The sequence below is a fragment of the Monodelphis domestica genome, chromosome 7 (genome assembly GCF_027887165.1).
Source record: "Monodelphis domestica isolate mMonDom1 chromosome 7, mMonDom1.pri, whole genome shotgun sequence".
Taxonomy (NCBI): domain Eukaryota; kingdom Metazoa; phylum Chordata; class Mammalia; order Didelphimorphia; family Didelphidae; genus Monodelphis; species Monodelphis domestica.
Window position 1 is genome coordinate 3,751,261 of NC_077233.1, and position 22,595 is coordinate 3,773,855.

The following is a 22,595-nucleotide window of genomic DNA, read 5'->3' on the forward strand; positions in this document are numbered from 1 at the left end:
GGCTGGGTGAACTCTGAGGAGTGCAGAGTCAGGGACTGGGAGCCCAATGGGATCCAGTTGGTCGGCCTTCACGGCCGAAGGAGGTGGGCTTGCTGCCGCCTCACAGCTGGCTCTGCCAGAGCTGAGTCCAGCTAGAGTCTGGAGGCGGCGCAGGCAGCCGAAGCGAGAGGGCCGGCAGGCGAGGACAGCAGAGTCGCTGGTCTAAGGGGCAGCTGATGGACTCGCGGGTGGCGCCATCTTCCCCCTCCAGCCTCTGGAACGGCTTCTGTGGGTTCTGGAGGCTCTTCAGGTCCGGGTGGGTGGGCCAGGAACGACGGCTGCTCAAGCTGGGCTCACAGAATGGAAGGAAGCTCAGAGGCCATTGGCTGGGCCAGACGGGGCCGGAGCCTGCAGCTTTAACTCGGCCGTTTTCTGCCCGGGCCTCCCAGGGGAGGCAGAGGAGGGCCGTCTGGGAGGCTGGCCCCAGCTGGAGTCCCGGCCTGATGGCAGAGATGCCTCCTGGGCCTCGCCCACCGGGGCTCTGAGAGGTCCTGGTCCAAGTCTGGGACTTCAGGGGTGCCAGCGAAGACGACGTGGTACAACAGATACAGCACGCAGCTTAGTCTGGCAGACCTAGGTTCAAATCCAGCTTCGACCCATGGGACCAAGTGACGCAAGCCACATCTCCTCTGGGCTCCTCAGCTTCCCCTGCACGTAGAGTGAACGCATTGGACAAGATGGCCCCAAAGCTCTCTTCAGCGCTGGCGGAGTGACCTTGGGACCGTCTCCTTGGCCCCAAGAAGACCAGGCAAAAAGAGCTCACGTCCTCCGCTCTGATGCCAGGGTTGGTGGGATGAGGAACTGCGGCATCCCTCCCTGAGAGCATCTCGCTCAGGCTTCTTGGAAGACCTTGATGGGGGGAGGGGGCCAAGGCCCTGGGCAAGGCCCAGCCTCTCAGCTCCCTCTTCCCACCCACCACGAGGAGCTGCGAACCCTCGAGCTCAGCGCCAACCTCCCAAACAAAGGCCGAGTAACACGAGGACAAGGAGGACCTCAAAGACGAAAGTTGGCAGAGAAAAAAGCCCCCCTTCTTTCCTCTCCTCACTGCCCAATTACAAAGAATTTGCCTTTCCCAGCCCAGTTATTTGGACACAGAACCACTCGGGGGCCTCCCACCAAAATGGTTTCCCAACATAACTCTGCTTTTGTCTCTTCTATGTGGCTGCGTTCGCAACAATCTTGGCCTCTCAGCGTGGGAAGGTACTTTGGGGGCAGCCAGGGGGCCTGGTAGATAAAAGGCGGACCTAGAATCAGGAAGACCTGAATTCAAATCCAGACTCAGACACTTACTAGTGGTCATTAACTCCATTTAACAGACGAGGATCATTTCATTAGAATTAGAGGGGATCTTTGGCGCGTCTGGTTAAACTTTTCCATTTTACAGATGAGGAGACTGAAGCCGAGAGAGACCAAGAGACTTGCCTTAAACTCCCCATGTCGGATAAATAACTGAGGCAAGATTTGAATCCAGGCCTTCTTGATGCCCAATTTGTTTCTTTCTTTTGTGCAATGACTATCTAGTCTGGGCTTCTACATCTGAAGAGACAGTCTGTCATTTTAGGACCTGGAGAAATGAAGAGGAATCAGCCCCAGGCCAAATTGAGGAGTCTACAAATGGTGGCTCCATCCAGAGCAACCAAGGTTAATCGAGGCTGGCCAGGGCTCTTTCTCTCATTCTTCCAAAGGGAGGCTTTCTGGGATGACACACTCAGCAGTCTCGCTCTGGACCCTTCCTGGGGGATGCTGAACTCACCAGGAAGCGCCAAGGGCGACAGCTCAGCCTCTTATGGATGTCCCAGGAGGGGACTGAGGGTGAAGGAAATGAGACAATAAACGGGTGTCCGTGAAAAGAATACAAGAAAGTTGTATCAAGACAAGAGTCAGCAGCGACCCAGAACCCCACAATAGCCCAGGAGGGACCCCGGATTTTGTCAGTGCCAGAAACACCTTGGAAGGGGCTCCGCCAAAAGGCAAATAGTTCATTCAGGCAGTGACTTGGGGTACCTCCTAGGGGGACCTGGGGGTCAGAAAGCATTCCTCAGGCCGTCTCCTTCGGTCCTTTAAGTTTACAGCTGAGGGGTCTGGGGCCCAAAGATGGCACGTGATTCGCCCCAAATTACAAGTCAATGATCGGTGAACCAGCCGCGTCCCAGGCTGGGGAAACAGCAGACTCTGGCCTCGAGGAATTGGCATTCTTCCTTCCATTCCACAGAGGTAAAAAGGCAGGGCTGAGACTCCACTCAAGATCCACCGATTCCAAATTCGAAGCCCTTCTACTGACCCGTATTGCCTAGCGGCCCAGGCTGGCCGGTCAGTATCAGGGCCAGGATCTGAGCTCGAGAACCTTCTTCCTAGTTCAAGAGACTGAGCTCTCTCTTCCCTTCAGCCCCCCCCCCCCCACTCCATACCACCCTCCCTGGGGCGACTTGCATCCCTCGGGGCACATACTTGAGATTCTAGACCCATCCTGGCCAGACAAGGGGCTGGGCCTGCCCAATGGGCTCCCAGTGCGGCCAGGGGCGCCCATGAGCCAAAGCCCACCTGGTTGGGGTGCTCACTTTTTACTGGCCTGAGAAGGAAACCAGATTTTGCTGTCAAACGATACATGTGGTGAGCCAAACTGGCTTTGGAGAAAGGCCAGTATTGATGGCAACTATTATGCAAATGGAGAAAAAGTGACGAATGCTTGCAAGGGGCAGTGGTCAAGGACATGCCCAGGTGGCCTGGTGAGTACAGAGCTGGACGTGGAGCCAGGGAGGCCTCCATTCACGTCCTGCCTCAGACACTTCAAGGATGTGGTCCTGGGCAAAGCACTCCACGTTTTCTTAGGTTTCTTCGTCTGCAAAGTGGGGTAGTAATACTAGCTCCCATCCCTCAGGCGCTGCGAGCATCAAACGAGCGAACGCTCGCTCTAGGACTGCCAGTCACCCTTAGTAAGAATCCTGAGTTGGAATGCGAGGTCTGCCACTTCCAGTTTCTTCCTGAAGCAGCCGAGGCTCAAGGGAGCTGCTGCATTTAGATCGCACTGCCGCCTCTAGCGCGCAGAAAAGTGTCAGTTATGGTGGTTTGGATGGGCCGAAGGACGAAGGACCAGGCCAAAGGATGAGGGACAGAAAGAAGCAGATGAGGCATTTGGAGGCATTTGGTAGATAGCCTCAGGGGGATGCTGCCTCTGCTCTCATTATTACACTGGCCACTGGGACGCTGGGCTCGTCCTCACCTCGCTCTCAGGTCTCTAGTTCAGGACATTCGGGGCATTTGAAAGTCCCAGAACAGGCCATCGATCAGCTCCTCTTACGTCAATGAACACAAGATGAAAGGAACAAACAAATGTGACAAGCAAGGGAAAACCCAAACAGGAACAAAATGGCAGACGGCATTCTTGGCCACAGAACTGAGCCTCCCTGCCATCAGCTGTGGAGAAGATGTGCCAAGCGCTGTCCCAACCCTGCTTCTGGGAGCCCATTGGAGTGAATTCTCACGACATCTCCCGGGAACGAGGGCTATTTTACACATTAGATCTACAATGTTCCAGGCAAGGGCCGTGGTACAGCCGGTGGCAAGAGAATGATCACCGCATGGCGGCGGGTAGGACACTTCGCACCAGCCGCCATCAGCCTAGACGGGCTCTAGGGACTCTTCCGGGTCTAAACTCGAGGATCCCGGGATTATGTCATCCGGAGTTACTAAAGGGTCCCAGGTTTCTGTTGAGTGATCTATAGAATGAGAGCTGGACAAACTGATCCCTGCAGTAACTTCCGGCTCTATGATCTGGGGAGTTTCTGGTCTTCTGGGAAGGGGGAGGGGAGTAGGGAAGAGGACATAAGGGGGAGGAGGATACTTCTTGTTCCAGACCCGAAATGTCCAAGGGATCCTTCCTGGGAAGAAACAATGTTGCTATGGAGACGGAGAGGTCAGGATCCTGGCAGGGTAGCACCAACCCTGGCCAATGTCTCCTGGGAGCTCCCTCATTCATGGGACATCTTCCGTGCTCCACCCTGACTCTGACACTGAGGTGAGGAGGAGGAGGACTACATGTACCATCCACTCCTGCTTGGCTGGGTTAGTCATTTGTTGGGCAAAAGCCAGGATGTTGGCCAAGAAGGCCAAGACCGGGGAGGAGCGCGTCACTCAGTGAGGCTCTCTCTGCAGATGGTTCCAACCAATGTTAGACGTTCTCTCTGTCTCTTCCCCACAGCTGGAAAGTAAAAAGCTGGACCGGCTACCATCTTCGCACTCCTCTCTACACTACCCCCCTCCTTTTCTGCCGGCTCCTTCCTTGAGGCTGATAAACACATTTCATTCCCCAACTCTCAGCACATCCGCCCTGTCTATTCTGGCCATCCAGCTCTCCGCCTTCTCTTAGCTGAAGCTCTTGAGAAAGCTGCCTCCACTTCTCTTCCTCATTCTTTGGGAAGCCCTCAGCAAACTGGTTTCTGACCTCCCCATCGTCTGAGGCTTCCCTCCAGTTATCCGTGAACCTTTAGTTGCTAGATCGGATGGTCTTTTCCACATTCTCAGCCTCCTTGTTGACCTCTGCAGAAGTTGCTGCTGCTGCTGCTGCCAATAGCTCTCCTCGCGGGAGATTCGGGGCATGGCTCTCTCCTCTGCGTCTGAGCACTCCTCTGTCTCCTCAGCGGCATCATCAGCGCTGTCCTGCTCCCGTACCAGGAGTGGTCCCCCAGGTTCTGCAGGATCTTCTTCTGTTGTTCTCGATAGACTCTCAGTGATCTCGTCAGCTTCCCTCTGCTGAAGCATAAAATCGGTATAGGCCGTTGGTGATGCCTCTTGGCCATTCCCACTGGGACGTCTGAACACATGTCCAAGCTCCAACTTCCCTTCCAAACGTGCTCCTCTTCCGGACTTCTTACTTCCTACAAGAGGTCCTGCCGAGGTCTCCGTCCCTTGTCCAAGTGGCAACGTTGGCATCGTCCTAGCCTCGGCTGTCCTTCGCTCCACACCCTCACCAGCTCTAGCTCTGCAGTGCCTCTTGCCCACTTCCCCTCCTGTCCATTCACCCACTCAGGCCCCAGATGCAGGCTTCCAGCCTCAACGTCCGCCATCGCGTGTTCTTTTGGTCTCCGTTGGCCCATGTGACTGCTGCTTGCTTTGGTCTGCTTAGCCAGGACGGGGAGAGCCCGCTGCTGCCCACAGAATCTTGACGTCACAGCCATGAAGGAGGTCTGGGGCTTGGAAGAGAAAACAGCCATTTCTTAGATTCCTTTCCTAGTTGGATCCAGTTGTTGGCTGGCCATCATCAGCAGAAGAGCCAGAAGTAAGAATGGAGGGACCGGGAGCGAGTGACCAGGGCTCTTAGGGGAGCTTATTCTATTCTCGGAGATACCCTGCTTGATAAGGGGGCCGTGACATCCCACGGGAAACGGCCATTTTCCCTTGAGGAAGAAGCAATGAATGTTCCCCCCCCCCCCCCCGCAGGACCCCTCCCCCCCAAGGAACGATACAACGTCTTCGTCGATGCCGATGTTGTCAGGAATGCTTTCCCCTTTTTGGATCATCTTTGAAATAGGAAGGCAGCAGTACGCATATCAGATGAGGAAACCGAGGCACCGAGCAGCCGACTTCCTTGACAGCATTTCATCTAGTCACAGAAGCCCGGAATCTCCGAATTGGAGGGAATCTCGTCCGCCATCCATGCCAACCTGCACCCCAATAAGAGTCCTGTCTGCCCCATACTGGGCTCATCCAGCTTTTGAGCGAAGGCCTCTGAGGAGGAAGAGCCCAGGAGCGGAGCAGCCACCGCAGGCCTGGGCAGCCCCAAATCTCCTGCTTTGGAAGTTCTCCTTATCACTGCTGGGTGGGCCAGGTGGGGGGGGGGAGGGCGGCGTCTCCTTTTCTTCAGGCCAAACCCCACCGTTAGAGTCCCGGACACTGGGCGGTGTCTCGGCCAAAGAGGGGAAAGTCTCCATGGGGATGGCCCAGGGTTGATGCTGACCCAACAGGCAGACTGATGTTGAGTGGGAGGCAACATGGCGGCAGAGAGGAAGGGGGCCACTAACCGGGACAGAAGACCCCTGCCCATGGGCTGACGGCCAATTCTCTGGCTTCCTGGTGGCTTTGCTTATTTTGCTCCGTATCCCCCCATTGCATTTTCCTGTGCTTACACCGCTCTTGGGGGGTTTGTGGCCCCAACGTGGTCCACAGGGTTTGTGTTTGACCCCTCTAGTGTGGCCCAGAGCAGAGGATTTTGCGGGGGAAGCGCTGGGTTCCAGTCCCATCTCAGACACAGGATTGACCTGATGGAGATGCTCTGAGCCTCAGTTTCCTTATCTGTAAAGTGAGGGACCGGAACTCTGGTTTTGAAGGTCCCTTCTCGCTCCCGTCTGTGGTCCTTTGGGTGTATAACCTGTGGGCCCGAGACAGCTCCCTGCCCTGTACTTTGCTGCCCCAACTCCCTTCCTCAGCCAATAGGCTAAGCTGCCTCCTGGCCAGCCGCTCACATTCCAGCCGCGCCTGCCTTACCACATTCTTGGAGAGTTCTCTGGGCCGTCCCCACCCACCCCTCAAGGCCTCGGAGCCCCTTGAGCCAGGCTGGGACACTGGGCCGCCTCTCCTCCCAAGGGCAGCCCTGGCCTAGGGGAGATTTGCCTGTCCTTGGCGGAGCGAGGGGCTCTGAGTCTTTCCCCTCCTGCATCCAGGCTCTCCCTCCCTGCAGCCCCAGGAGAGCTGTGGGCCTGGAGTCGGGGACAGCCGGCCTCCCTATTGCCTTTGCTGGCTGTGTGACCCTGGGCGAGTCACTTCATTTCTTGGCTTCTCAGATTCCCAATCTATAAATGGAGATGATAATAACATCAGCTCCCTCAGGGCTGTGGGGAGGCCCCAGGAGAGCTCGCATCTCCTGGCAGGCAACAGGGCCTCAGCTGGGGCCAGCGGGGAGATTTGAATTCAGGATTCCTTCCACTATTCTACTCTACTTCCCTCATGAAGCTTCCCTAAAGGCATCCTTTGTTCTTTGGGGACCGTGGCTGGAAGGGGAAGATGTGGGAGCCACCCTGCTCCTGGCCATCCCTGCCAAGCCTTGTATCTGAGCATTCATTCAGCTGCTCCCTCACTGACTGGTGGCTGCAGGCTGGAAGTCAGAGCCAGCCTGGTTTCTGTCGCCTCCTGCCAGCCTCAGGGGTGGCCTGTCTGTGGGGTTCCCTACCTGGCCCAGCCCCCTGTGGCCTGATGAACCAGCTGGAGAGGAGGGGGGAGGCAGGAACCCCCACCCTTTCATGCAGAGGTGATCCATGTGCCCCCCGAGATAAAAAGCCAGAGGATCATCCCCTGCCGCGGGGTGGAAGAACCCTCCGGAAAGGTCTGAACGCCCACATTGGCTCAGAGGATCCCTGCTCTCCTCCCGTGGGGACCCCTCCGCAGGGAACTAAATCAAGCTGTGAGGATGCCCTTCAGACTGCCCTGAAGCAGAGCCATGTTGGCGCTGGCTTTTCTGTTCTGTGTGCTATGCCTGGGTTTCTCCCCCATCCCCTGTGCCGGGTCCATCCCACAAGTCCAAGTCTGAGGAATCCCTGAGGAGATGCTTTCTATTCGAGCCTCCAGTCCAGTCCAGTGATGGTGAACCTTTTAGAGACTGTAAGGCTCTAGACTGCACCCTCACGTCCACATGAGTCCCCACCTTACCCCAGACAGGGGAGGGGGAAGCACTCCCATTGGGTGACTGGGCAGAGAGGCGGGGGAGTGGAAAAAAGTCCCAGCTGGGGCATGTGAGGAGAACAGAGGGGAGTGGCCCCCTCTGGCATGAACCGGCATGCGTGCCACAGGCTCCCCAGCACAGCTCCAGGGCAATGAGGGTATTTTATCTGCTCCTATTATCATCACAGGAGCTATTTGGGGTGGGGGTGGAGGACACAAGCATCTGGGCCATTGGGCACAGAGAGACCACTAGAAGCTTTTGGTGCTCACCTCCATTCAAGTGGATTTTCCTTCAAGCTAAGCAAGTATTCGCGCTCAAGCTCTATAGAATGCCCAAGGTCAAAGGGCCCCAAGTTTAGAGCTGGCAAGAATGGTAGTAGTTTAACAAAAGGGGGTCATCTCTGCCCCCCTCAGTTTCATAAGGGGACAGTCCTTTCAAACTCATCCCTTCAAACACGCTCACTTGCTATAGAACCCTGACACAAGATGGCGGCTTTTCTCCAGGCCTGTTCTCCATGACTTGTCCTCTCATGGATCCCAAAGCAAGTTGAGGAGGACCCACCTGGCTGATTCCAGCCCTGTTGGGGGACCAAAGCCACAGTCTTCTCTGAAGACCTTTTCATTCCCACAAATCGGGCTCTTGTTGAGCCTCTGGTGACCCCTAGGACAAGAGGAGGAAACTTCCAGACGTTGACTGTGGTGGTCCTGCCTGATACCCACAATTAGGCACTTGACGAGGGGTCATTTAGTCTCTACCAGAGACATCAAAGTAGGAGGGAAACCCACTCCATCCCACTGCAGTGGCTCAAGCAGCCCCCTCACAAAGCACTTAGTAGGTGCCCTTTCAACAACATTCTCGTTGGTGTCTCTCCCCCTCCCCACCCCGAGGACCTGTAAGCACAGAAAGGGAAGCAAGGGAAAGACTGTACCATTCGAGATGATTTTCCACAAAGGCAGACATGGGACTGATCTGGACCGTGTACGTGTCGTTAGCAGAATACTCGAAGAGGCCATAATAAGGGTTGAAGAGCTCCTGAGACAGAAGGAAGAAGAACTCTCGCGAGGGTCCGCTGTAGTCCAGGCTGGAATAGAAGCAGAAGGAGGCTCGTTGCCATGGCTACACAGGAAGCCAAGCTTCCCAAGTCTTGGATTTCCTCCCACTTTAGTTTTTCCTGATTTTTGAGGGCAGAAAATAATGGCAAGCCATAGAGTGGAATGAGTGGATTTGGCCTCAGCGTCTGACGGAGGCCGCCATCAGCAGGTAGAGTCCCCTACGCCAGAGAGGGAGGAGAGGGAGGCACTAGAATTGCCCGCGGCATTGCTCCTCACTCTTGACATTTACTCTACCAAGTCTGGCCATTTGAAAGAACACATCCTCAAAGAGTTTGCGTGTGGGCGCTCCCTTTCCAATGGTAGCCTTGCCTCGTCTGAGCACATGGCTCAATAGGCCAGGCCTCCTTGGGAACCTTCTGACCTGAGCTTGCTTGGCTCTGGACCCTCAGACCCGTGGTCCGCCGGGGATGCCTTTTCAGCTAGCTGGGACCTACCTCAGTCGATCGAGGCCTGAAGAAGCCCCAATACACATGTGCTAGACAACCAACCAACCCTCGAGGTCCCGGGTCCCAAGTCTGGGCAAAGCCTCAGAGCTCTCCCGGGCTCTTCCCACCTTCGCTGTCTGTTCTCCTGAGGACCAATGAGTTGGAGTCCCCGCGCCCTGCTCTCCCTCCCATGCTGGCTTCAGGACCAAGTGGCTGGCACCGTACCCCTCCTCTCCAACAAACGTGATGTACAGCTTGTTCCGCTGGAGCTCCTTACGGGAATAGGCCATCACTTGGTTGAAGGTTCCTTCGAGCAAGTGGTCTCGCCGTATGATGAGCCTGGGGCAGAGAGAGGCCCGTGGAGGGCCAGCAGGACCTCACTCAGGGAAGAACACACAACGTCCACGCTCACTACCGCCCCCTCCCTGTGCCCTGGGATCAAGCGAATGAGCTTGTAGGGAGTGAGGGCTGCGGAGCAGCTCCTCTTAGAGAAAGGCAAGAAGAAAGATGCCCTGAAGTCTCGGGCCGCTGCGCTGGAGCCAGCCGGGGCACTGGGACTCGGGGAAGATCACTGCTTCAGGGATGGGATGGTTCCCATCGTGGTGAGGCCGTTCCTCTGGCTTCCCTCGGGCTGCCTGAGGCCCTCGCCAGCACCAAATGCCACCCATTGGAGGGGCTGTGAACATGTGCCTTAACCACGTGACGGATGGAAGAGGAGACATTGTGGGCTGGGCTCCACAAGGATGGCGGAGCCCCTGGGGAGCAGGGCGGTTAGCCCTTGTGTCTGCGCCCTCGAAGGCGGCTAAGAGCCCCCGCACAGAGGGTGCTCAGGAGATGCTTCTTACGGTACTGGTTTGGATGGAATTTGGCTTCACGAGTGAGCCACAGACTTCCTTGTTCTTAGAAGGGTCGCCAGGAAGCCAGTGTTTGCTCATTCTCCTTGTCTGTCTTTCACAGGAGGGACTCTTGGACCTCTCCCGCCCATCTGTCGGTGCTCATGACCGTCAATCAACGGTCATTCAGTCCCAGGACAATACCAAACGCCGCGGACACAAGGCGAGGAAGAAAGCCGTCTGCTCTCACGGAGTTTACATTCTATGGGAACCCTAACCTATCTTATCTGGGGCAGCTGCGGGGTGCAGGGGATAGAGGGCCAGTCCTGGAGGCAGGAGGTCCACATCTGGCCTCAGCCACTTCCCAGCTGGGTGACCCTGGACAAGTCACTGAACCCCCACTGCCTAGCCCTTCCCACTCTTCTGCCTTGGAACCAACGCACAGTGCTGATTCCAAGACAGAAGGGAAGAGTTTAAAAACAAACAAACAATGTATCTTACCTGAAGAAGTCATGACAGTGGGATCATGGGGGTGGGGGGCATGGAAATTGGGGTGCAGGCTTCATCTGATGGTCAAGACCTGCTGAGGCCCACTTTGCACCTGCTGTTCTCTTGGGTTTCCATTCCAGGGAACAAGAGACTCCTCCGCTCCCCCCACCACACGCACACACACACACACTCACACACACACTCTCACACACACTCACACGCACACACGCACACACTCACACACATGCACTCACACTCACTCACACACACTCACACTCACGCACACTCACACACACTCACTCACACACACTCACACTCAGGAAATGCTCATCATCTCGCACCTCCCCACCAGGCTGCTTAACTCAAGCCTAGCCTGACCTCCTCAGCCCCCTCCTCTCTGAGTAGAAGGTTCCTCCCGCTGCCTTTCTTTCTAGGGGACAGGAAAGAACTCCGGGGCGCACTGCCCCCAGGCTCTCCCTTTCCAGTCTCCTTTTTGTGGGTGGAGCCCCCGCTGGATGGCAAGCTCCTCAGGGGCAGGGACTCTGCTTGTCTCATTAGTCCTTGAGCCTGGCACATGGGAGGCTCTTAACAAATGCTCGCTGAGTTGCAAGTCCCGTGGGGAGCAGGGTGGGACGCGCTGGCCGGCATTGGGACACTCACTTGATCTTCCCCGGACCCTGACCAAATCCTTTGGCTTCGAGTTTTCGGTAGAAGTTTCTGAGCTTGGCTTCAAAGTCTCTCCTGTAGGGTGAGGGGGCTCTCACGCTGGCTCTCTGCAAGCCTGTGGGCGAAAACAGAACCTTGCGAATGTCTCTTGAGGGAAAAGGTCTTAAAATGCTTTGTAGGGGCAAAACCGGAGGAACTGCGCGTTGGCTCCGGGAGGGAAAGAACATGAACCAGACTGCGGAAAAATACTCTGAATGAACCAAGTACATAACATTCTCCCAATGAAAACAAAAGCCGACGTAGGCGATTTTCCCCAAAGCCCTGCTCTTCTTCTGGAGGATCCCTCTAATCAAGGAAGCCAGTTGGGCCAAGCCAACCGAGACGGTGGCGATGTTTGCTAGGGTGGGCATCATTTCACACCAACCATCCTCCCCGCTGCAGAAGGGGGGAGGCTTGATCGCTGGCACGGGGAATGGGATGGAGGCGGGCATTTCAGTGGGAACAGGAAAGCTAAGTGAAAGTATCTGAGGGTTGCCTTAGGGTGGACCCCAGAGGGCCAAATCAGAAGAACTGGGGAGATGCCACAAAGAGGCCGTCTAGACTGGGCGCTGAGAAAACTTGCTAACTTTGAGCACTACAGGGCAATAGGCTGCCTTGGGAAGGCATAGGCTCCCTCTTCCTTGGATACCCTTGGCTGGAGAGGGATGGCCATGGATGGGACATGTTGTGGTGCAGATCGGACTAGAGGCCTCATGGGGTCCCGTCTCACTCTGAAATCTTGGATTCTGGGGCTTTTGTCATTCTCCATAATTATTACAAGCTGACATGCCGATGGGAACCCCTTACCCACTCCTAGACCATAGTCAAGGCCATTTGGCCAAAACAGAAAAATGAATTATAATAGGGGAGAAACATCCAGGACAAATGTGTCTAAATTCTTAGAGTCCTTTGTAATTCCAATGTTTACCCCTAAATCTAAAGGAAAGACAGAAATGACACACATGGGGTATCCATAGATGCTCGAGAATAACCATCACAATAGCAAGCAATTATACAGAACTGTAATTATTGCCTATCTCTTTAGGAATAATATCTTATCTCAGCATCATATAACTAGTAAATGTTTGAGGTTGGACTTGAACTCAGGGCTTCCTGAACCTAGGTCTAGCCACTTGGTTAAGGAGAACTAGGGAAAAAATATACCCAACGATCCTAGGAGTATAACCAGAAAGAACAAAACCCTGAAAAGAAGTGACTCAGTTAGAAAGCCTGAGCTTGGCTCTGGGAAAGAGGCAAGAAAAGGCATGGCTCTCTCTGCTCTGCAGAAGAGGTAGACTATGGTGGTGGAACACCGTCTTCCTTGTCGGGGAGGGAGGGGAGGAGCACTTCAGAAACGGAGATACGAAGCAACGACAAGTAGGAGAGACGCAGAAAACCCTGGAAAGACTTACATGAACGGATGCCAAGTAAGCGAGCAGAACCGGGAGAACCGCGTACACAGTGACAACAACATTGCAACAATGATCAATGGGGAAAGACTCGGCTGCTCTGATCTGTACCATGATCCAAGACACCCCCCAAGGATTTAGGATGGAAAAGGCGCTCTCCACCTCCAGAGAGGACTGCTGAACTCGGAGTGCAAACTGAAGAAGGCATTTTCCACTCGTCTTTCTTGCTTCATGGCTAACATGGAATATGTTTTGCATGATTTCCAGGCATAGCTGATAAGATGTTGCTTGCCTTCTCCATGGGTGCAGGAGAGACTGAAGGAAGAGAATTGGGAACGCCAAACCTAAATCAATACTGTGTATTGACTCCAAGGCAGAAGAGTGGTCCGGGCTAGGCCATGGGGGTCAAGTGACTTGCCCAGGGTCACCCAGCTGGGAAGTGTCTGAGGCCAGATTGGAACCCAGGACCTCCTTCTCTAGGCCTGACTCTCCATCCACTGAGCTACCCAGCTGCCCCCTTTAGTGAGGATTTTTTTCGGAGCACGTCCATTGGTAAAATCTACTTTTTCAGGGGTTTGGGACGATGCCAGATTTGGGGAGTTGCTGTGCTGGAAGTCTCATCTGGCATCTCACCTCTTGTGACAAGCGTTCAGGGTGGCCTAGCCTGACACCTAAGGAGCGTCGTGACTCAGTCGTCACTGTTGGCTAGGATCAAGTGGCATGAAGCCCCCTTGTAGCCCTGGGAAGGAGAGGGTCTAGCCTGAGTAATAGGGCTCAGGAAAGGGGGTCCCCCAGCCCCAGCGATCATGCAGCCCAGACGCGCTGTTTAGAGCTGACGGTCATGACCGCTGAGCTCCTCCCTGTCAGGGATCTCCGACAATGGAGGCCATCAGAGAGCGCAAGTGAAGGCTTAAAAAGTCACGACGAGTGGAGACCACCAGAGAGCCTGACTTCATTCTAAAACAGCCCAGGGAGGGCTTAGGGAGCATCTAGGGAGATTAGAAGCGGGTCCACTCTCTGGGGAACAGTGCAGACCAGCCTGGCTTTGTTTTCATTCGTGGGGGGTGGATATTGCCGAGACCGTCTCCTCCGTCTGAGAACATTATGTTGCTAAGTCTTCTCTCTCTCCTCTTCAGCTTCTCCCCAGATCCCTTTCTCACTGTCTTCAGACGTAGCCAACCCAACCCTTTTTCCTGGCCCCTCCTCCACCTGTGGCCCATCATCTCTTTACTCTCTCTCAGCCAAACTCCTAGAAAAAGCCGCCCCTCCTCCTGCCATCTTGTTCCTCTCAGCCACCCACAGCCTGCTTTCTAGGCTCATCGCTGGTGGCCTCTAGTGCCCGTGCCGCAGTCCTCATCGTCCCCCCTCAGCCGCCACACTGGACATTCTCCTAGACGTTCCCCTCTGACTTTTGGCCACACCACTTTCTCCCACGCTCCCTCCTCGTCTCCTTTGCTGGCTAATCAGACCTATAAAGCCTCTCAGTGACGGGTGTTGCCCAAGACTGTCCCAGGCCCCTAATCCTCTTTCCACTCCCTCATAGGTGACCTCATCACGGCTCATGGGGTTCACTATCATTTTTCTGAGGTGACTCCACGATCCCAGGATCCAGATGTCTGGATAGTCTGAACTTGGGTTCTCATGATGGGTCCCCTTTTGGGCGGCTCGAGCCAAATGTCCCCGGGCCGCCTGGAACTCCAGTGTCCGTGCTAGAACTCGGATCAGAACCCACGCACGGCAGAGAGGGGAGGGGACTCGAAGCAATGGCACCTCACACACAGCCCGTGGCGGTAACAAGTCCACCTGGCAGATCCCCTGAGGACGCCCAGGCTCCCACCCCTCCCTGTTCCCATCAGTCTCCTGGGAGTCTGCATTGCAATCAGAATGGGCGTTCCCTGCCCAGAGAATCCATCTTGCCTCCGGCCCTTGTACCAGATCGCTCAAATTCTCTGTCCCGGCATCCTTGTCTGCAAATGGGCAGCCATCCCCGTAGTGCCTCTCTTACCGGGGGCTTGTAAGGCTCAAGTGCGATGTTGGCATTTTTAAATCTTCCAACCTTCCGCACGAAGCCTTTCCTGATCCCCTCTAAAGCTACTGTGTGTGCATTCTCTCCCTATTTCTCCTGCATATACATATATATGTGTGTGTGTGTGTGTGCGTGTGTACACGTGTGTGTGCGTGTGTGTGTGCACGCGTGTGTGTGTGTGCACATTTACAGTGCTTGGACCTCTTCTCTGAGGGTGGACGTGACTTTCAGACGCAGATCCCTGATGCCTTTGGACCAAGAAAGAACAACCAGAAAACCCGTTTCTGGCTAGGCATTAGTTTGGCTGGTCCCTCCCGGGTGGGAGGAAGCTCCGGAGCTCACCTGGAGAGTTCTGAGGCGACGAGCAGGGGGAACACCGAGGGGAAAAGCTGTAGCCAGGGTGGAAGGCGGCCTGCAGGGGGACGTAGGACATGATCTCTTCTTCAAAGAGGCTGCAAAGCAAGGACAGGTCGGTCAGGGCTCTCTCTGCCGTGTGCCAGAGGGCACTGATTGGGACAAGGAGGCGAGGGCCCTAACCAGCTCCATCGGATCCAAGCAGGGCATAGCCCACAGAGGTCTGTCTAATCTTCCCTGCCAGGATCTCCAGGCCTCTACAAGGCTGGGCACTAATCAAGCTCCCACAAGCTTCCCACCAGATGTGATTCCTGACCTTTGGCTCTGGAGCAAGGGCTGGCCTGGGCTGGCCTCCAGTCTCCACCCCGTCCCGTGCTCCTGGCTGGATGGGAGGGGGCCGTGCGTACGGTGGGCCTGTTGGTTCTGGTGGGGGATCCAGGAGCCCTTACCTTAGCAGAATGACCAGGTCCGCATCACAGGACAGTTTCTCAAGCCCATGCGTGCCCTCTGTGCGGATGTAATGGATCTTCTCCCTAAGCACCAGAGACGGGAAAGGATGCGAGTGAATGGATCCACCCTCGTGGGTCTCTCCAGCTCCTTCTTCCCAATGCAGCTGAATAATGCACAGCCTCCCACTCCATTTGTTTTTCACTTAGTGAAGAGAATTCTATGCCAACCAAACTACAAGGGTTTTAGGGACCTTCTAGTCTCCCATCATGAGATAAATTTGTTTTGAAACATTTTTAAGACTGTTTTTAATTTTTCTACTTTCTTTTTTTAAGCCCTTCCCTTCTGTCTTGGAATCAATACTATGTATTGGTTCCAAGGCAGAAAAGTGATAAGGGCCAGGCAGGGGGGGTCAAGTGACTTGCTCAGGGTCACACCACTGGGAAGTGTCTGAGGCCAGTTTTAAACCCAGGAGCTCCTGTCTCTGGGCCTGGCTCTCAACCCACTGAGCCACCCAGCTGCCCCCAATTTTTCTACCTTCTACATTTCTTTCTCTCTCTCTAAAATGTGTACACATGTGTGTTTGTAGATCTATAATCTACCCATGACCGTAGCTCTCCATCCATCCATCTGGCCCTCTCTCCATTGCTCTCTCTCTCTCTACGTCCACCTATTTAGCTTCCCACCATCTTTCTATCCATCTCGATTTCTCTCTCCCTTCCACGTCCTCCTGCAGGGTGTCAGCTCCTGGAGGCCAGGCAGGGAGCACGCTCTGCTCTCTTTTCACCTCAGTGTTTGGGACAGAGCGAGTGACTGAAAGATGCTCTTTGAGGGTGAACTATGGAGGGAGACAATGAATCCAAGACACGCATTTGGTGAAACGGATACAAAATAAACACGTGCTCCTGTGGACTGATAAAGGAGGAAAAAAGCACAGCTAATGCAGTTGAGGAAAAGGAGCCTATCTAAGGAGGGTCTGGCTTTACATTCGGGGCTCCCGGGCACAGGCGCCCTCCACCACTCTTCCCTGCTGGCACCCCTCTGCCAAGAAGGGGAGGCAGACACAGAAGATGCTGCCTGTTGTTTGCTCTTTAGAACCTGCCCAGCACATCCACGGAAGCTTCTTAAAAGACGTGACAAACAGACCCATGAAATGAGATTTGAGCTGAGAGAGTTTGGGCTTTCCAGCCCAGCTAGCCCACTCTTTCCTTCTCCAGATAAGAGTTGGGGGTTCGAGGAGGGAGCGATTTCCTTTGCATCACCTGGGCAGGGAGGGGAAAAGCCAGGATTTAGTTCTGATCTGGGGGCTCTGAGCTCATTACTTCCATCCCCCGCCCCCTCCCAGTGCTAAGGTTTTTTGTTTTATTCTAGAAAGCTCCAGGTAGGTCGGTGGGCATGATTTGGGCAGCAGACATCATGCGCCAAGACCGAACATGAGCCAGAAGATTGCTAATCGAACTTCTGGGAAAGGAGATCTGGCACCATCTGCTGGCAGTTCAGGAGAACTACAGGTAGGAAGACAGTCCGGGCAGGAGTCCAACTGGCGATGGCTGCTGAGGACTTTAGAAGGTGGGGATTGGAGGTAAAGAAAAATAGGGGCACTAACCATGCCAGGGAGCAGGGATCCTGAGCATCTGCTCTGCAGCTGCTGTCACTGTGAGCTGAGCAGCGCTACACAGATGGGGAGCCAGAGGGACCATGGAGGGCAGCATTGGCACCGAGTGATGAGCCCTCTGTGTCCTGGTACACATGCCCCTGGAGCAGAGGGGCAGGGAAGGATATTGGAGTTTTCTGGGCTTTGGGGCCTCTTCTCTATAGTGTTGGCTCAGGCCTTCCATGTCCACATTCTCCAGGGAAGCTTCTAAAGGGGGTCTATCCAATATTCTGTTTCTGTTTTAAGCCTTTTGAACTTTTATGCTTTTGAGGGGAGCTAGTAACCTGTGCTAGAACAACAACTCCCTCTATGACATTCCTAAGTGGTCATCCAGTCTTCTGTCTAAAATAGATATAGAAAGATATAGATAGATTGTTGTTGTTTAGTTGTGTCTGATTTTTCATGACCTTCTGTGGGTTTGTTTGTTTTTTTTGGCAAAGATACTGGAGTGATTTGCCATTTCCTTCTCCAGCTCATTTTACAGATGAAGAAACGGAGCAAATGAAGTCAAGTGACTTGCCCAAGGTCACACAGCTAATGATGATGATGATGATGATGATGATGATGTAAGGCAGAGTTTATGGAAGGTAACCTCTGAGGGGTTGATAGCTAGACAAAGTTCCATGTAGGAAGAAAACAACCCTTCCCAATATTTTTAGCTGCGCTGGGCATTAGGGAGTTCTGTCTTGCTCTGTAGTTTTATGCCAATGACCATTGCTGGGCCCTCGTGAAGGGGTGCGTGTTCATGCCCATTTTCTGTTTTCTTTTTGCTGGGAGTTGGGAAGTCCACCTAACCTAATACTAAGGTTGGCCCTCCTGGAATCATGCCAGGTAGCAGCTGAGGTTTCCTTGCCAATCCCTTTCCAGGAATAATTAGTGTGAAGAATTCTGCTTTCATTCTCCATCAACCAATAAACATTTATTAAACACCTACTATGTGCAAGCCATTGACAGAGCTGAGAGATGGAGGGTCTTGTTCTGGCAACTACCAAGATGTCGTCACTGGACTAAAGAGAACTCAGTGGGGAAAAAGGTGCAAGAAGACTGGAAAGGCAGGAAGGGCCCACTTATGGAGGGCTTTGAATGCCAAACTGGGCACTGTGCATTGGATCCTGGAGACCATGGGAAATCCCTGTAGTTTACTGAGGAAGGGGGTAACATGGGCAGCCCTGGGCTTTCGGAAAATGGCATTTTGCAGGGATATTTCTATTCTAAGTTGGGAATTTATGCTGGTATTCTTTGTTTGACAAGTCTCATCTAATGCTGAGTACATGGGATTGGTCACTATTTGGCCAACGAGTTCCCTTCCAGTTTATAGTCTCGTTATGCCTCTCAAGTAAACTTGGCTTTTTAATGGGCTTCAGTTTCTAATACACAGATGGTCTGGTCTCCACAAGGTTTGGGGTAAAGGCAGGCTTGGTAAAGATGGTAGAAGAGATGGGTAGCTCCCTAAAACTTCCTTTGCTGCTGCTGCTCTCTGGCTGTCTGTCTCTCTCTGTCTCTCTTTCTTGGTCTCTCTCTCCCTCTCTTTCTTAGTCTCTCTCTCCCTCCCTCCCTCTCTCCCTCCCTTCCTCCCTCTCTCTCTCTTTCTGTCTCTCTCTCTCTGTCTCTCTCTCTCTCTCTGTGTCTCTCTCTGTGTCTCTGTCTCTCTCTCTTTGTCGCTTTCTCCCTCTCTCTGTCTCTCTCTGTCTCTCTCTCTCTCTCCCTCTCTGTCTCTCTCTCTCTCTCCCTCTCTGTCTCTCTCTCTCTTTCTCTCTCTCTCTCTCTCTCTGTCTCTATCTCTCTGTCTCTGTCTCTCTCCCTCTCCCTCTCTGTCTCTGTCTCTCTCTGTCTCCCTCTTTGTGTCTTGTCTGTCTCCCCCCACCTGTTTCTGTCTGTCTGTCTGTCTGTCTGTCTGTCTCTGTGGCTCGCACACAGCACCCTGTATTGGTTTGGGGCCAGGAGGCCTGACTTTCTGGTACCTGTGTGACCTTGGACTGTGGACCTTCTCTCTGGGCTTTTGGGGTAAATGCTACCTCCCTGGGGCTCCTTCCCACTGACTCCTGCGATGCCCACTGCACTTATCTCGCGGCTGTTCCCTTTGTATTTAGAGACCGGTTGAGAATCATGAAGCCAATAACCAAACAGCGAATCATGCAGGCGGTGGGCCGTCCTACCCGCTCTCCTGGCCCTTCTGGCTCTGTGGGTTAATAGCTGGACAAACTGAGTCACAGGATAAACAGACAGGCCCATACCTGAGTGTGTGGTTCCTGGCCAGGCTTGGCTGGCGCTCCTGCAGCATTTCAAAAATGTTTGGCTGGCGGAGGAACGCGACGATCTTGTCATTGTACGCTGGAAGAGACAGCACAGGATGCTCGCTCACTTGGGTCTAGAGCCCAGAGATCTTTTTTGCTGCTCGACCTGCGACTAGGACTAGGGAGGAGTTTGGGGGCCCCCTGCCTCGTCGTCAGGGCAGGGCGCGCCACGCTGGGCTTCTCAGCGACCCGGGCCCGAATTCTGTTTCCAGGCGGGGCCCGGCACGCAGTCTGAGCTCGAACGAAATCAGTGTGAATGCTGGGTAATAACCCCACCAGGACCCGGAGCGAAGCCGAGCGAATGGGCTGTGGGGCCCGTAGAGGGAATGCACTTCGCTTCCAAGTATACAACAGACCTTTGGCTTACTGCAGCCCAGTTAGAAACGAAGGGCTGCCCAACGGGTCTGCCAAGTGCCCTGTCAGGTCTCCATCTGGGATCCTGCAAGCAGGAAGCTCCCAGAGCCCATCACTTCTGAGGGCGACACGTGACCATTGGGCTGCCCGTGACGGGACGGCCAAGAGCCCCGAGAGGCTTTCCTAGGAGCTCTGAGCTCTCCTCTGGGACGGCCGAGTCTGAAGGGAGGAGGGAGAGGGCAGGGCCATGCTCTGAGGCCCAGAAGGCCGGCCCGACTCACCCAGAGGCAACGACTCATGGTGGTGTTGGTTTCGGATGGCCGCCACCAGGCTGTGTCCTGGTCTGGCCAGGAGGGAAGCGCCTCGATTCCGAGAGACTTCGGATGCCTGGTTGAGAAAGGAAAAGGAAAAGGAAGAGAGCACCCCAGGGGCCATTGCCAAGGGGAGGTTCCCAGCTAGGGGAGGGCCAAGTCAGGCTGGTTCCGTGGGTGTCAGCTCCCCCGCGGAGCTGGTAGGAAAGGAGACCCTCAGGAAGGCATGGGCCAGTCTGGAGCTTCGACAGGATGGCTCTGCTCCAGGGCCATCGGGTTGAATCACAAGCAGCACTCCTTCCTGCCGGCCCTCTGATGTCCACCAGCCCGGGAGGCCAAGGGGCAGAGGGCAGAGTGTGTGGGGCTGCAGATAGGGAGGCCCATCTTCAAGAGCCCAGATCTGACCCCAGACTCCTATTAGCCGTGTGACCCGGGCAAGCCACTTCACCCTCTTTGGCTGTTTCTCCGTTAGATGACCCGGAGAAGGAAATGGCCAACCGTTCCGTAGCTCTGCCAAGAAATTCCAAATGGGGCCATGATGCGCTGGACAGACTGAGAGAACGGAGGCACCACCACAAGCCATCCGTAACTGAGACTAGAAGGGGCTCTGGGAGGCCCACTGACTTGCCCAAGGTAACACAGTCAAATACCGATCAGAGGCAAAATTGGAACTCAGGAGTTCCTGACGCCAAGGCCAGCTTTCTGTCTCCTACGCCACACTGATCTCTTCACACACCTGTTCAAGCCAAACCATCAGACTGTTTTGAAAACATGAATCTCACGCGGAACGTCAGGGGTATTATTCTGCTTTTCAGCAGGTCACTAATGAACCTACAAACGGAGTGCTGAAAGGATGAAAGCATCATAATCACGGGCTTTCTGCTATTCTTGTGATTAATATGGTCAAATATGTTCGTTGTTTTCGTAATGTCGCCCCAGCCCTGCTTTCTGATGTAAGGACAGCGTGGTCATAGTGTCGAATCTTTGTGATAATTTGCTATTGTATCCTTGCTAACTTTTTAATTTAAAGATGTATATCCATATTCTTTAGCGATATGTCTATAGCTTTTCTTTCTTGTTTTTATCCTCCCTGGATTAAGGACCGGGATCATATTTAGATCATAGAAAGAGTGTGGTGGGAGCGCTTCTTTTCTACCCATTCATTCCTTCTTTTCTAAAATCAATTTCAATTTTCTCCCTCTTATGCCCTCCTCCCCATCCATTAAGAAAGCAAGAAAAACAAAACAAATATTCATTGTTAAGCAAAACAAATTTCCACACTGGTCTGTCCATGGAAACAAACATTGGACTCCAATGTGTACTCTAAGTACATCAAGCTCTCTCTCTCGAGGTGGGCAGGAGATTTCATCGTGAGTTCTTTGGAGTTGGGGTCAATCACGGTGTGGATCACATATCCAAGGTCTTACAGACGTGTTTGTCACTGCAATACTGTTGTTATTGCATTAATTGTTCTCTTGTTCTAGTCACTTCGTTTTGCATCAGTTCACCTAAGGCTTCCCGTTCCTCTGAAGCCGTCCCTTGCATCATTTCATCATGATCATATACTTTAACTTGTTCATCTATTCCCCAATTGATGGGCATCCCACAGATTCCAATTCTTCACCACCATGAAAAGAGGAGCTAAAATATTTTTGTATATATACATATCTATATATGTACATATATATATACATACTCACACAGAGAGAGACAGACAGAGAGAAAGACACAGAGAGAGAGACAGACAGAGGCAGAAAGACAGAGAAACAGAGAGAAACAAGAGAGAGAGAGAGAGAGAGAGAGAGAGAGAGAGACAGACTGAGAGAGAGAGGAGAGAGAGACAGAGAGAGAGAGACAGACTGAGAGAGAGAGGAGAGAGAGACAGAGAGAGAGAGACAGAGAGACAGAGGAGAGAGAGGAGAGACAGACTGAGAGAGACACACAGAGAGAGAGACAGACAGAGGCAGAAAGACAGAGAAACAGAGAGAAACAAGAGAGAGAGAGAGAGAGAGAGAGAGAGAGAGACAGAGAGAGAGACAGACTGAGAGAGAGAGGAGAGAGAGACAGAGAGAGAGAGACAGAGAGAGAGACAGAGAGAGAGACAGACAGAGGCAGAAAGACAGAGAAACAGAGAGAAACAAGAGAGAGAGAGAGAGAGAGAGACAGACTGAGAGAGAGAGGAGAGAGAGACAGAGAGAGAGAGACAGACTGAGAGAGAGAGGAGAGAGAGACAGAGAGAGAGAGACAGAGAGACAGAGGAGAGAGAGGAGAGACAGACTGAGAGAGACACACAGAGAGAGAGACAGACAGAGGCAGAAAGACAGAGAAACAGAGAGAAACAAGAGAGAGAGAGAGAGAGAGAGAGAGAGAGAGAGACAGAGAGAGAGACAGAGAGAGAGACAGAGAGAGAGAGAGACAGAGAGAGAGAGACAGAGAGAGAGACAGAGAGAGAGACAGACAGAGGCAGAAAGACAGAGAAACAGAGAGAAACA

General features: G+C 53.7%; 1 protein-coding gene across 8 annotated transcripts in view; it reads right to left on the reverse strand.

The window, feature by feature from the left end:
* HECW1 (HECT, C2 and WW domain containing E3 ubiquitin protein ligase 1) overlaps positions 1–22,595 on the reverse strand; it is a 322,507-nt gene that overhangs the window by 20,395 nt on the left and 279,517 nt on the right. For all 8 annotated transcript variants that reach the window (XM_056804109.1, XM_056804111.1, XM_056804114.1 and 5 more), the window contains 7 exons: positions 20,074–20,179; positions 19,379–19,475; positions 15,493–15,576; positions 15,032–15,141; positions 11,210–11,330; positions 9,453–9,566; positions 8,619–8,771 (listed from right to left, as the gene is read on the reverse strand). In XM_056804109.1, coding sequence (XP_056660087.1) covers positions 8,619–8,771; positions 9,453–9,566; positions 11,210–11,330; positions 15,032–15,141; positions 15,493–15,576; positions 19,379–19,475; positions 20,074–20,179 — 785 coding nt within the window. The remainder of the gene's footprint in view (positions 1–8,618; positions 8,772–9,452; positions 9,567–11,209; positions 11,331–15,031; positions 15,142–15,492; positions 15,577–19,378; positions 19,476–20,073; positions 20,180–22,595) is intronic.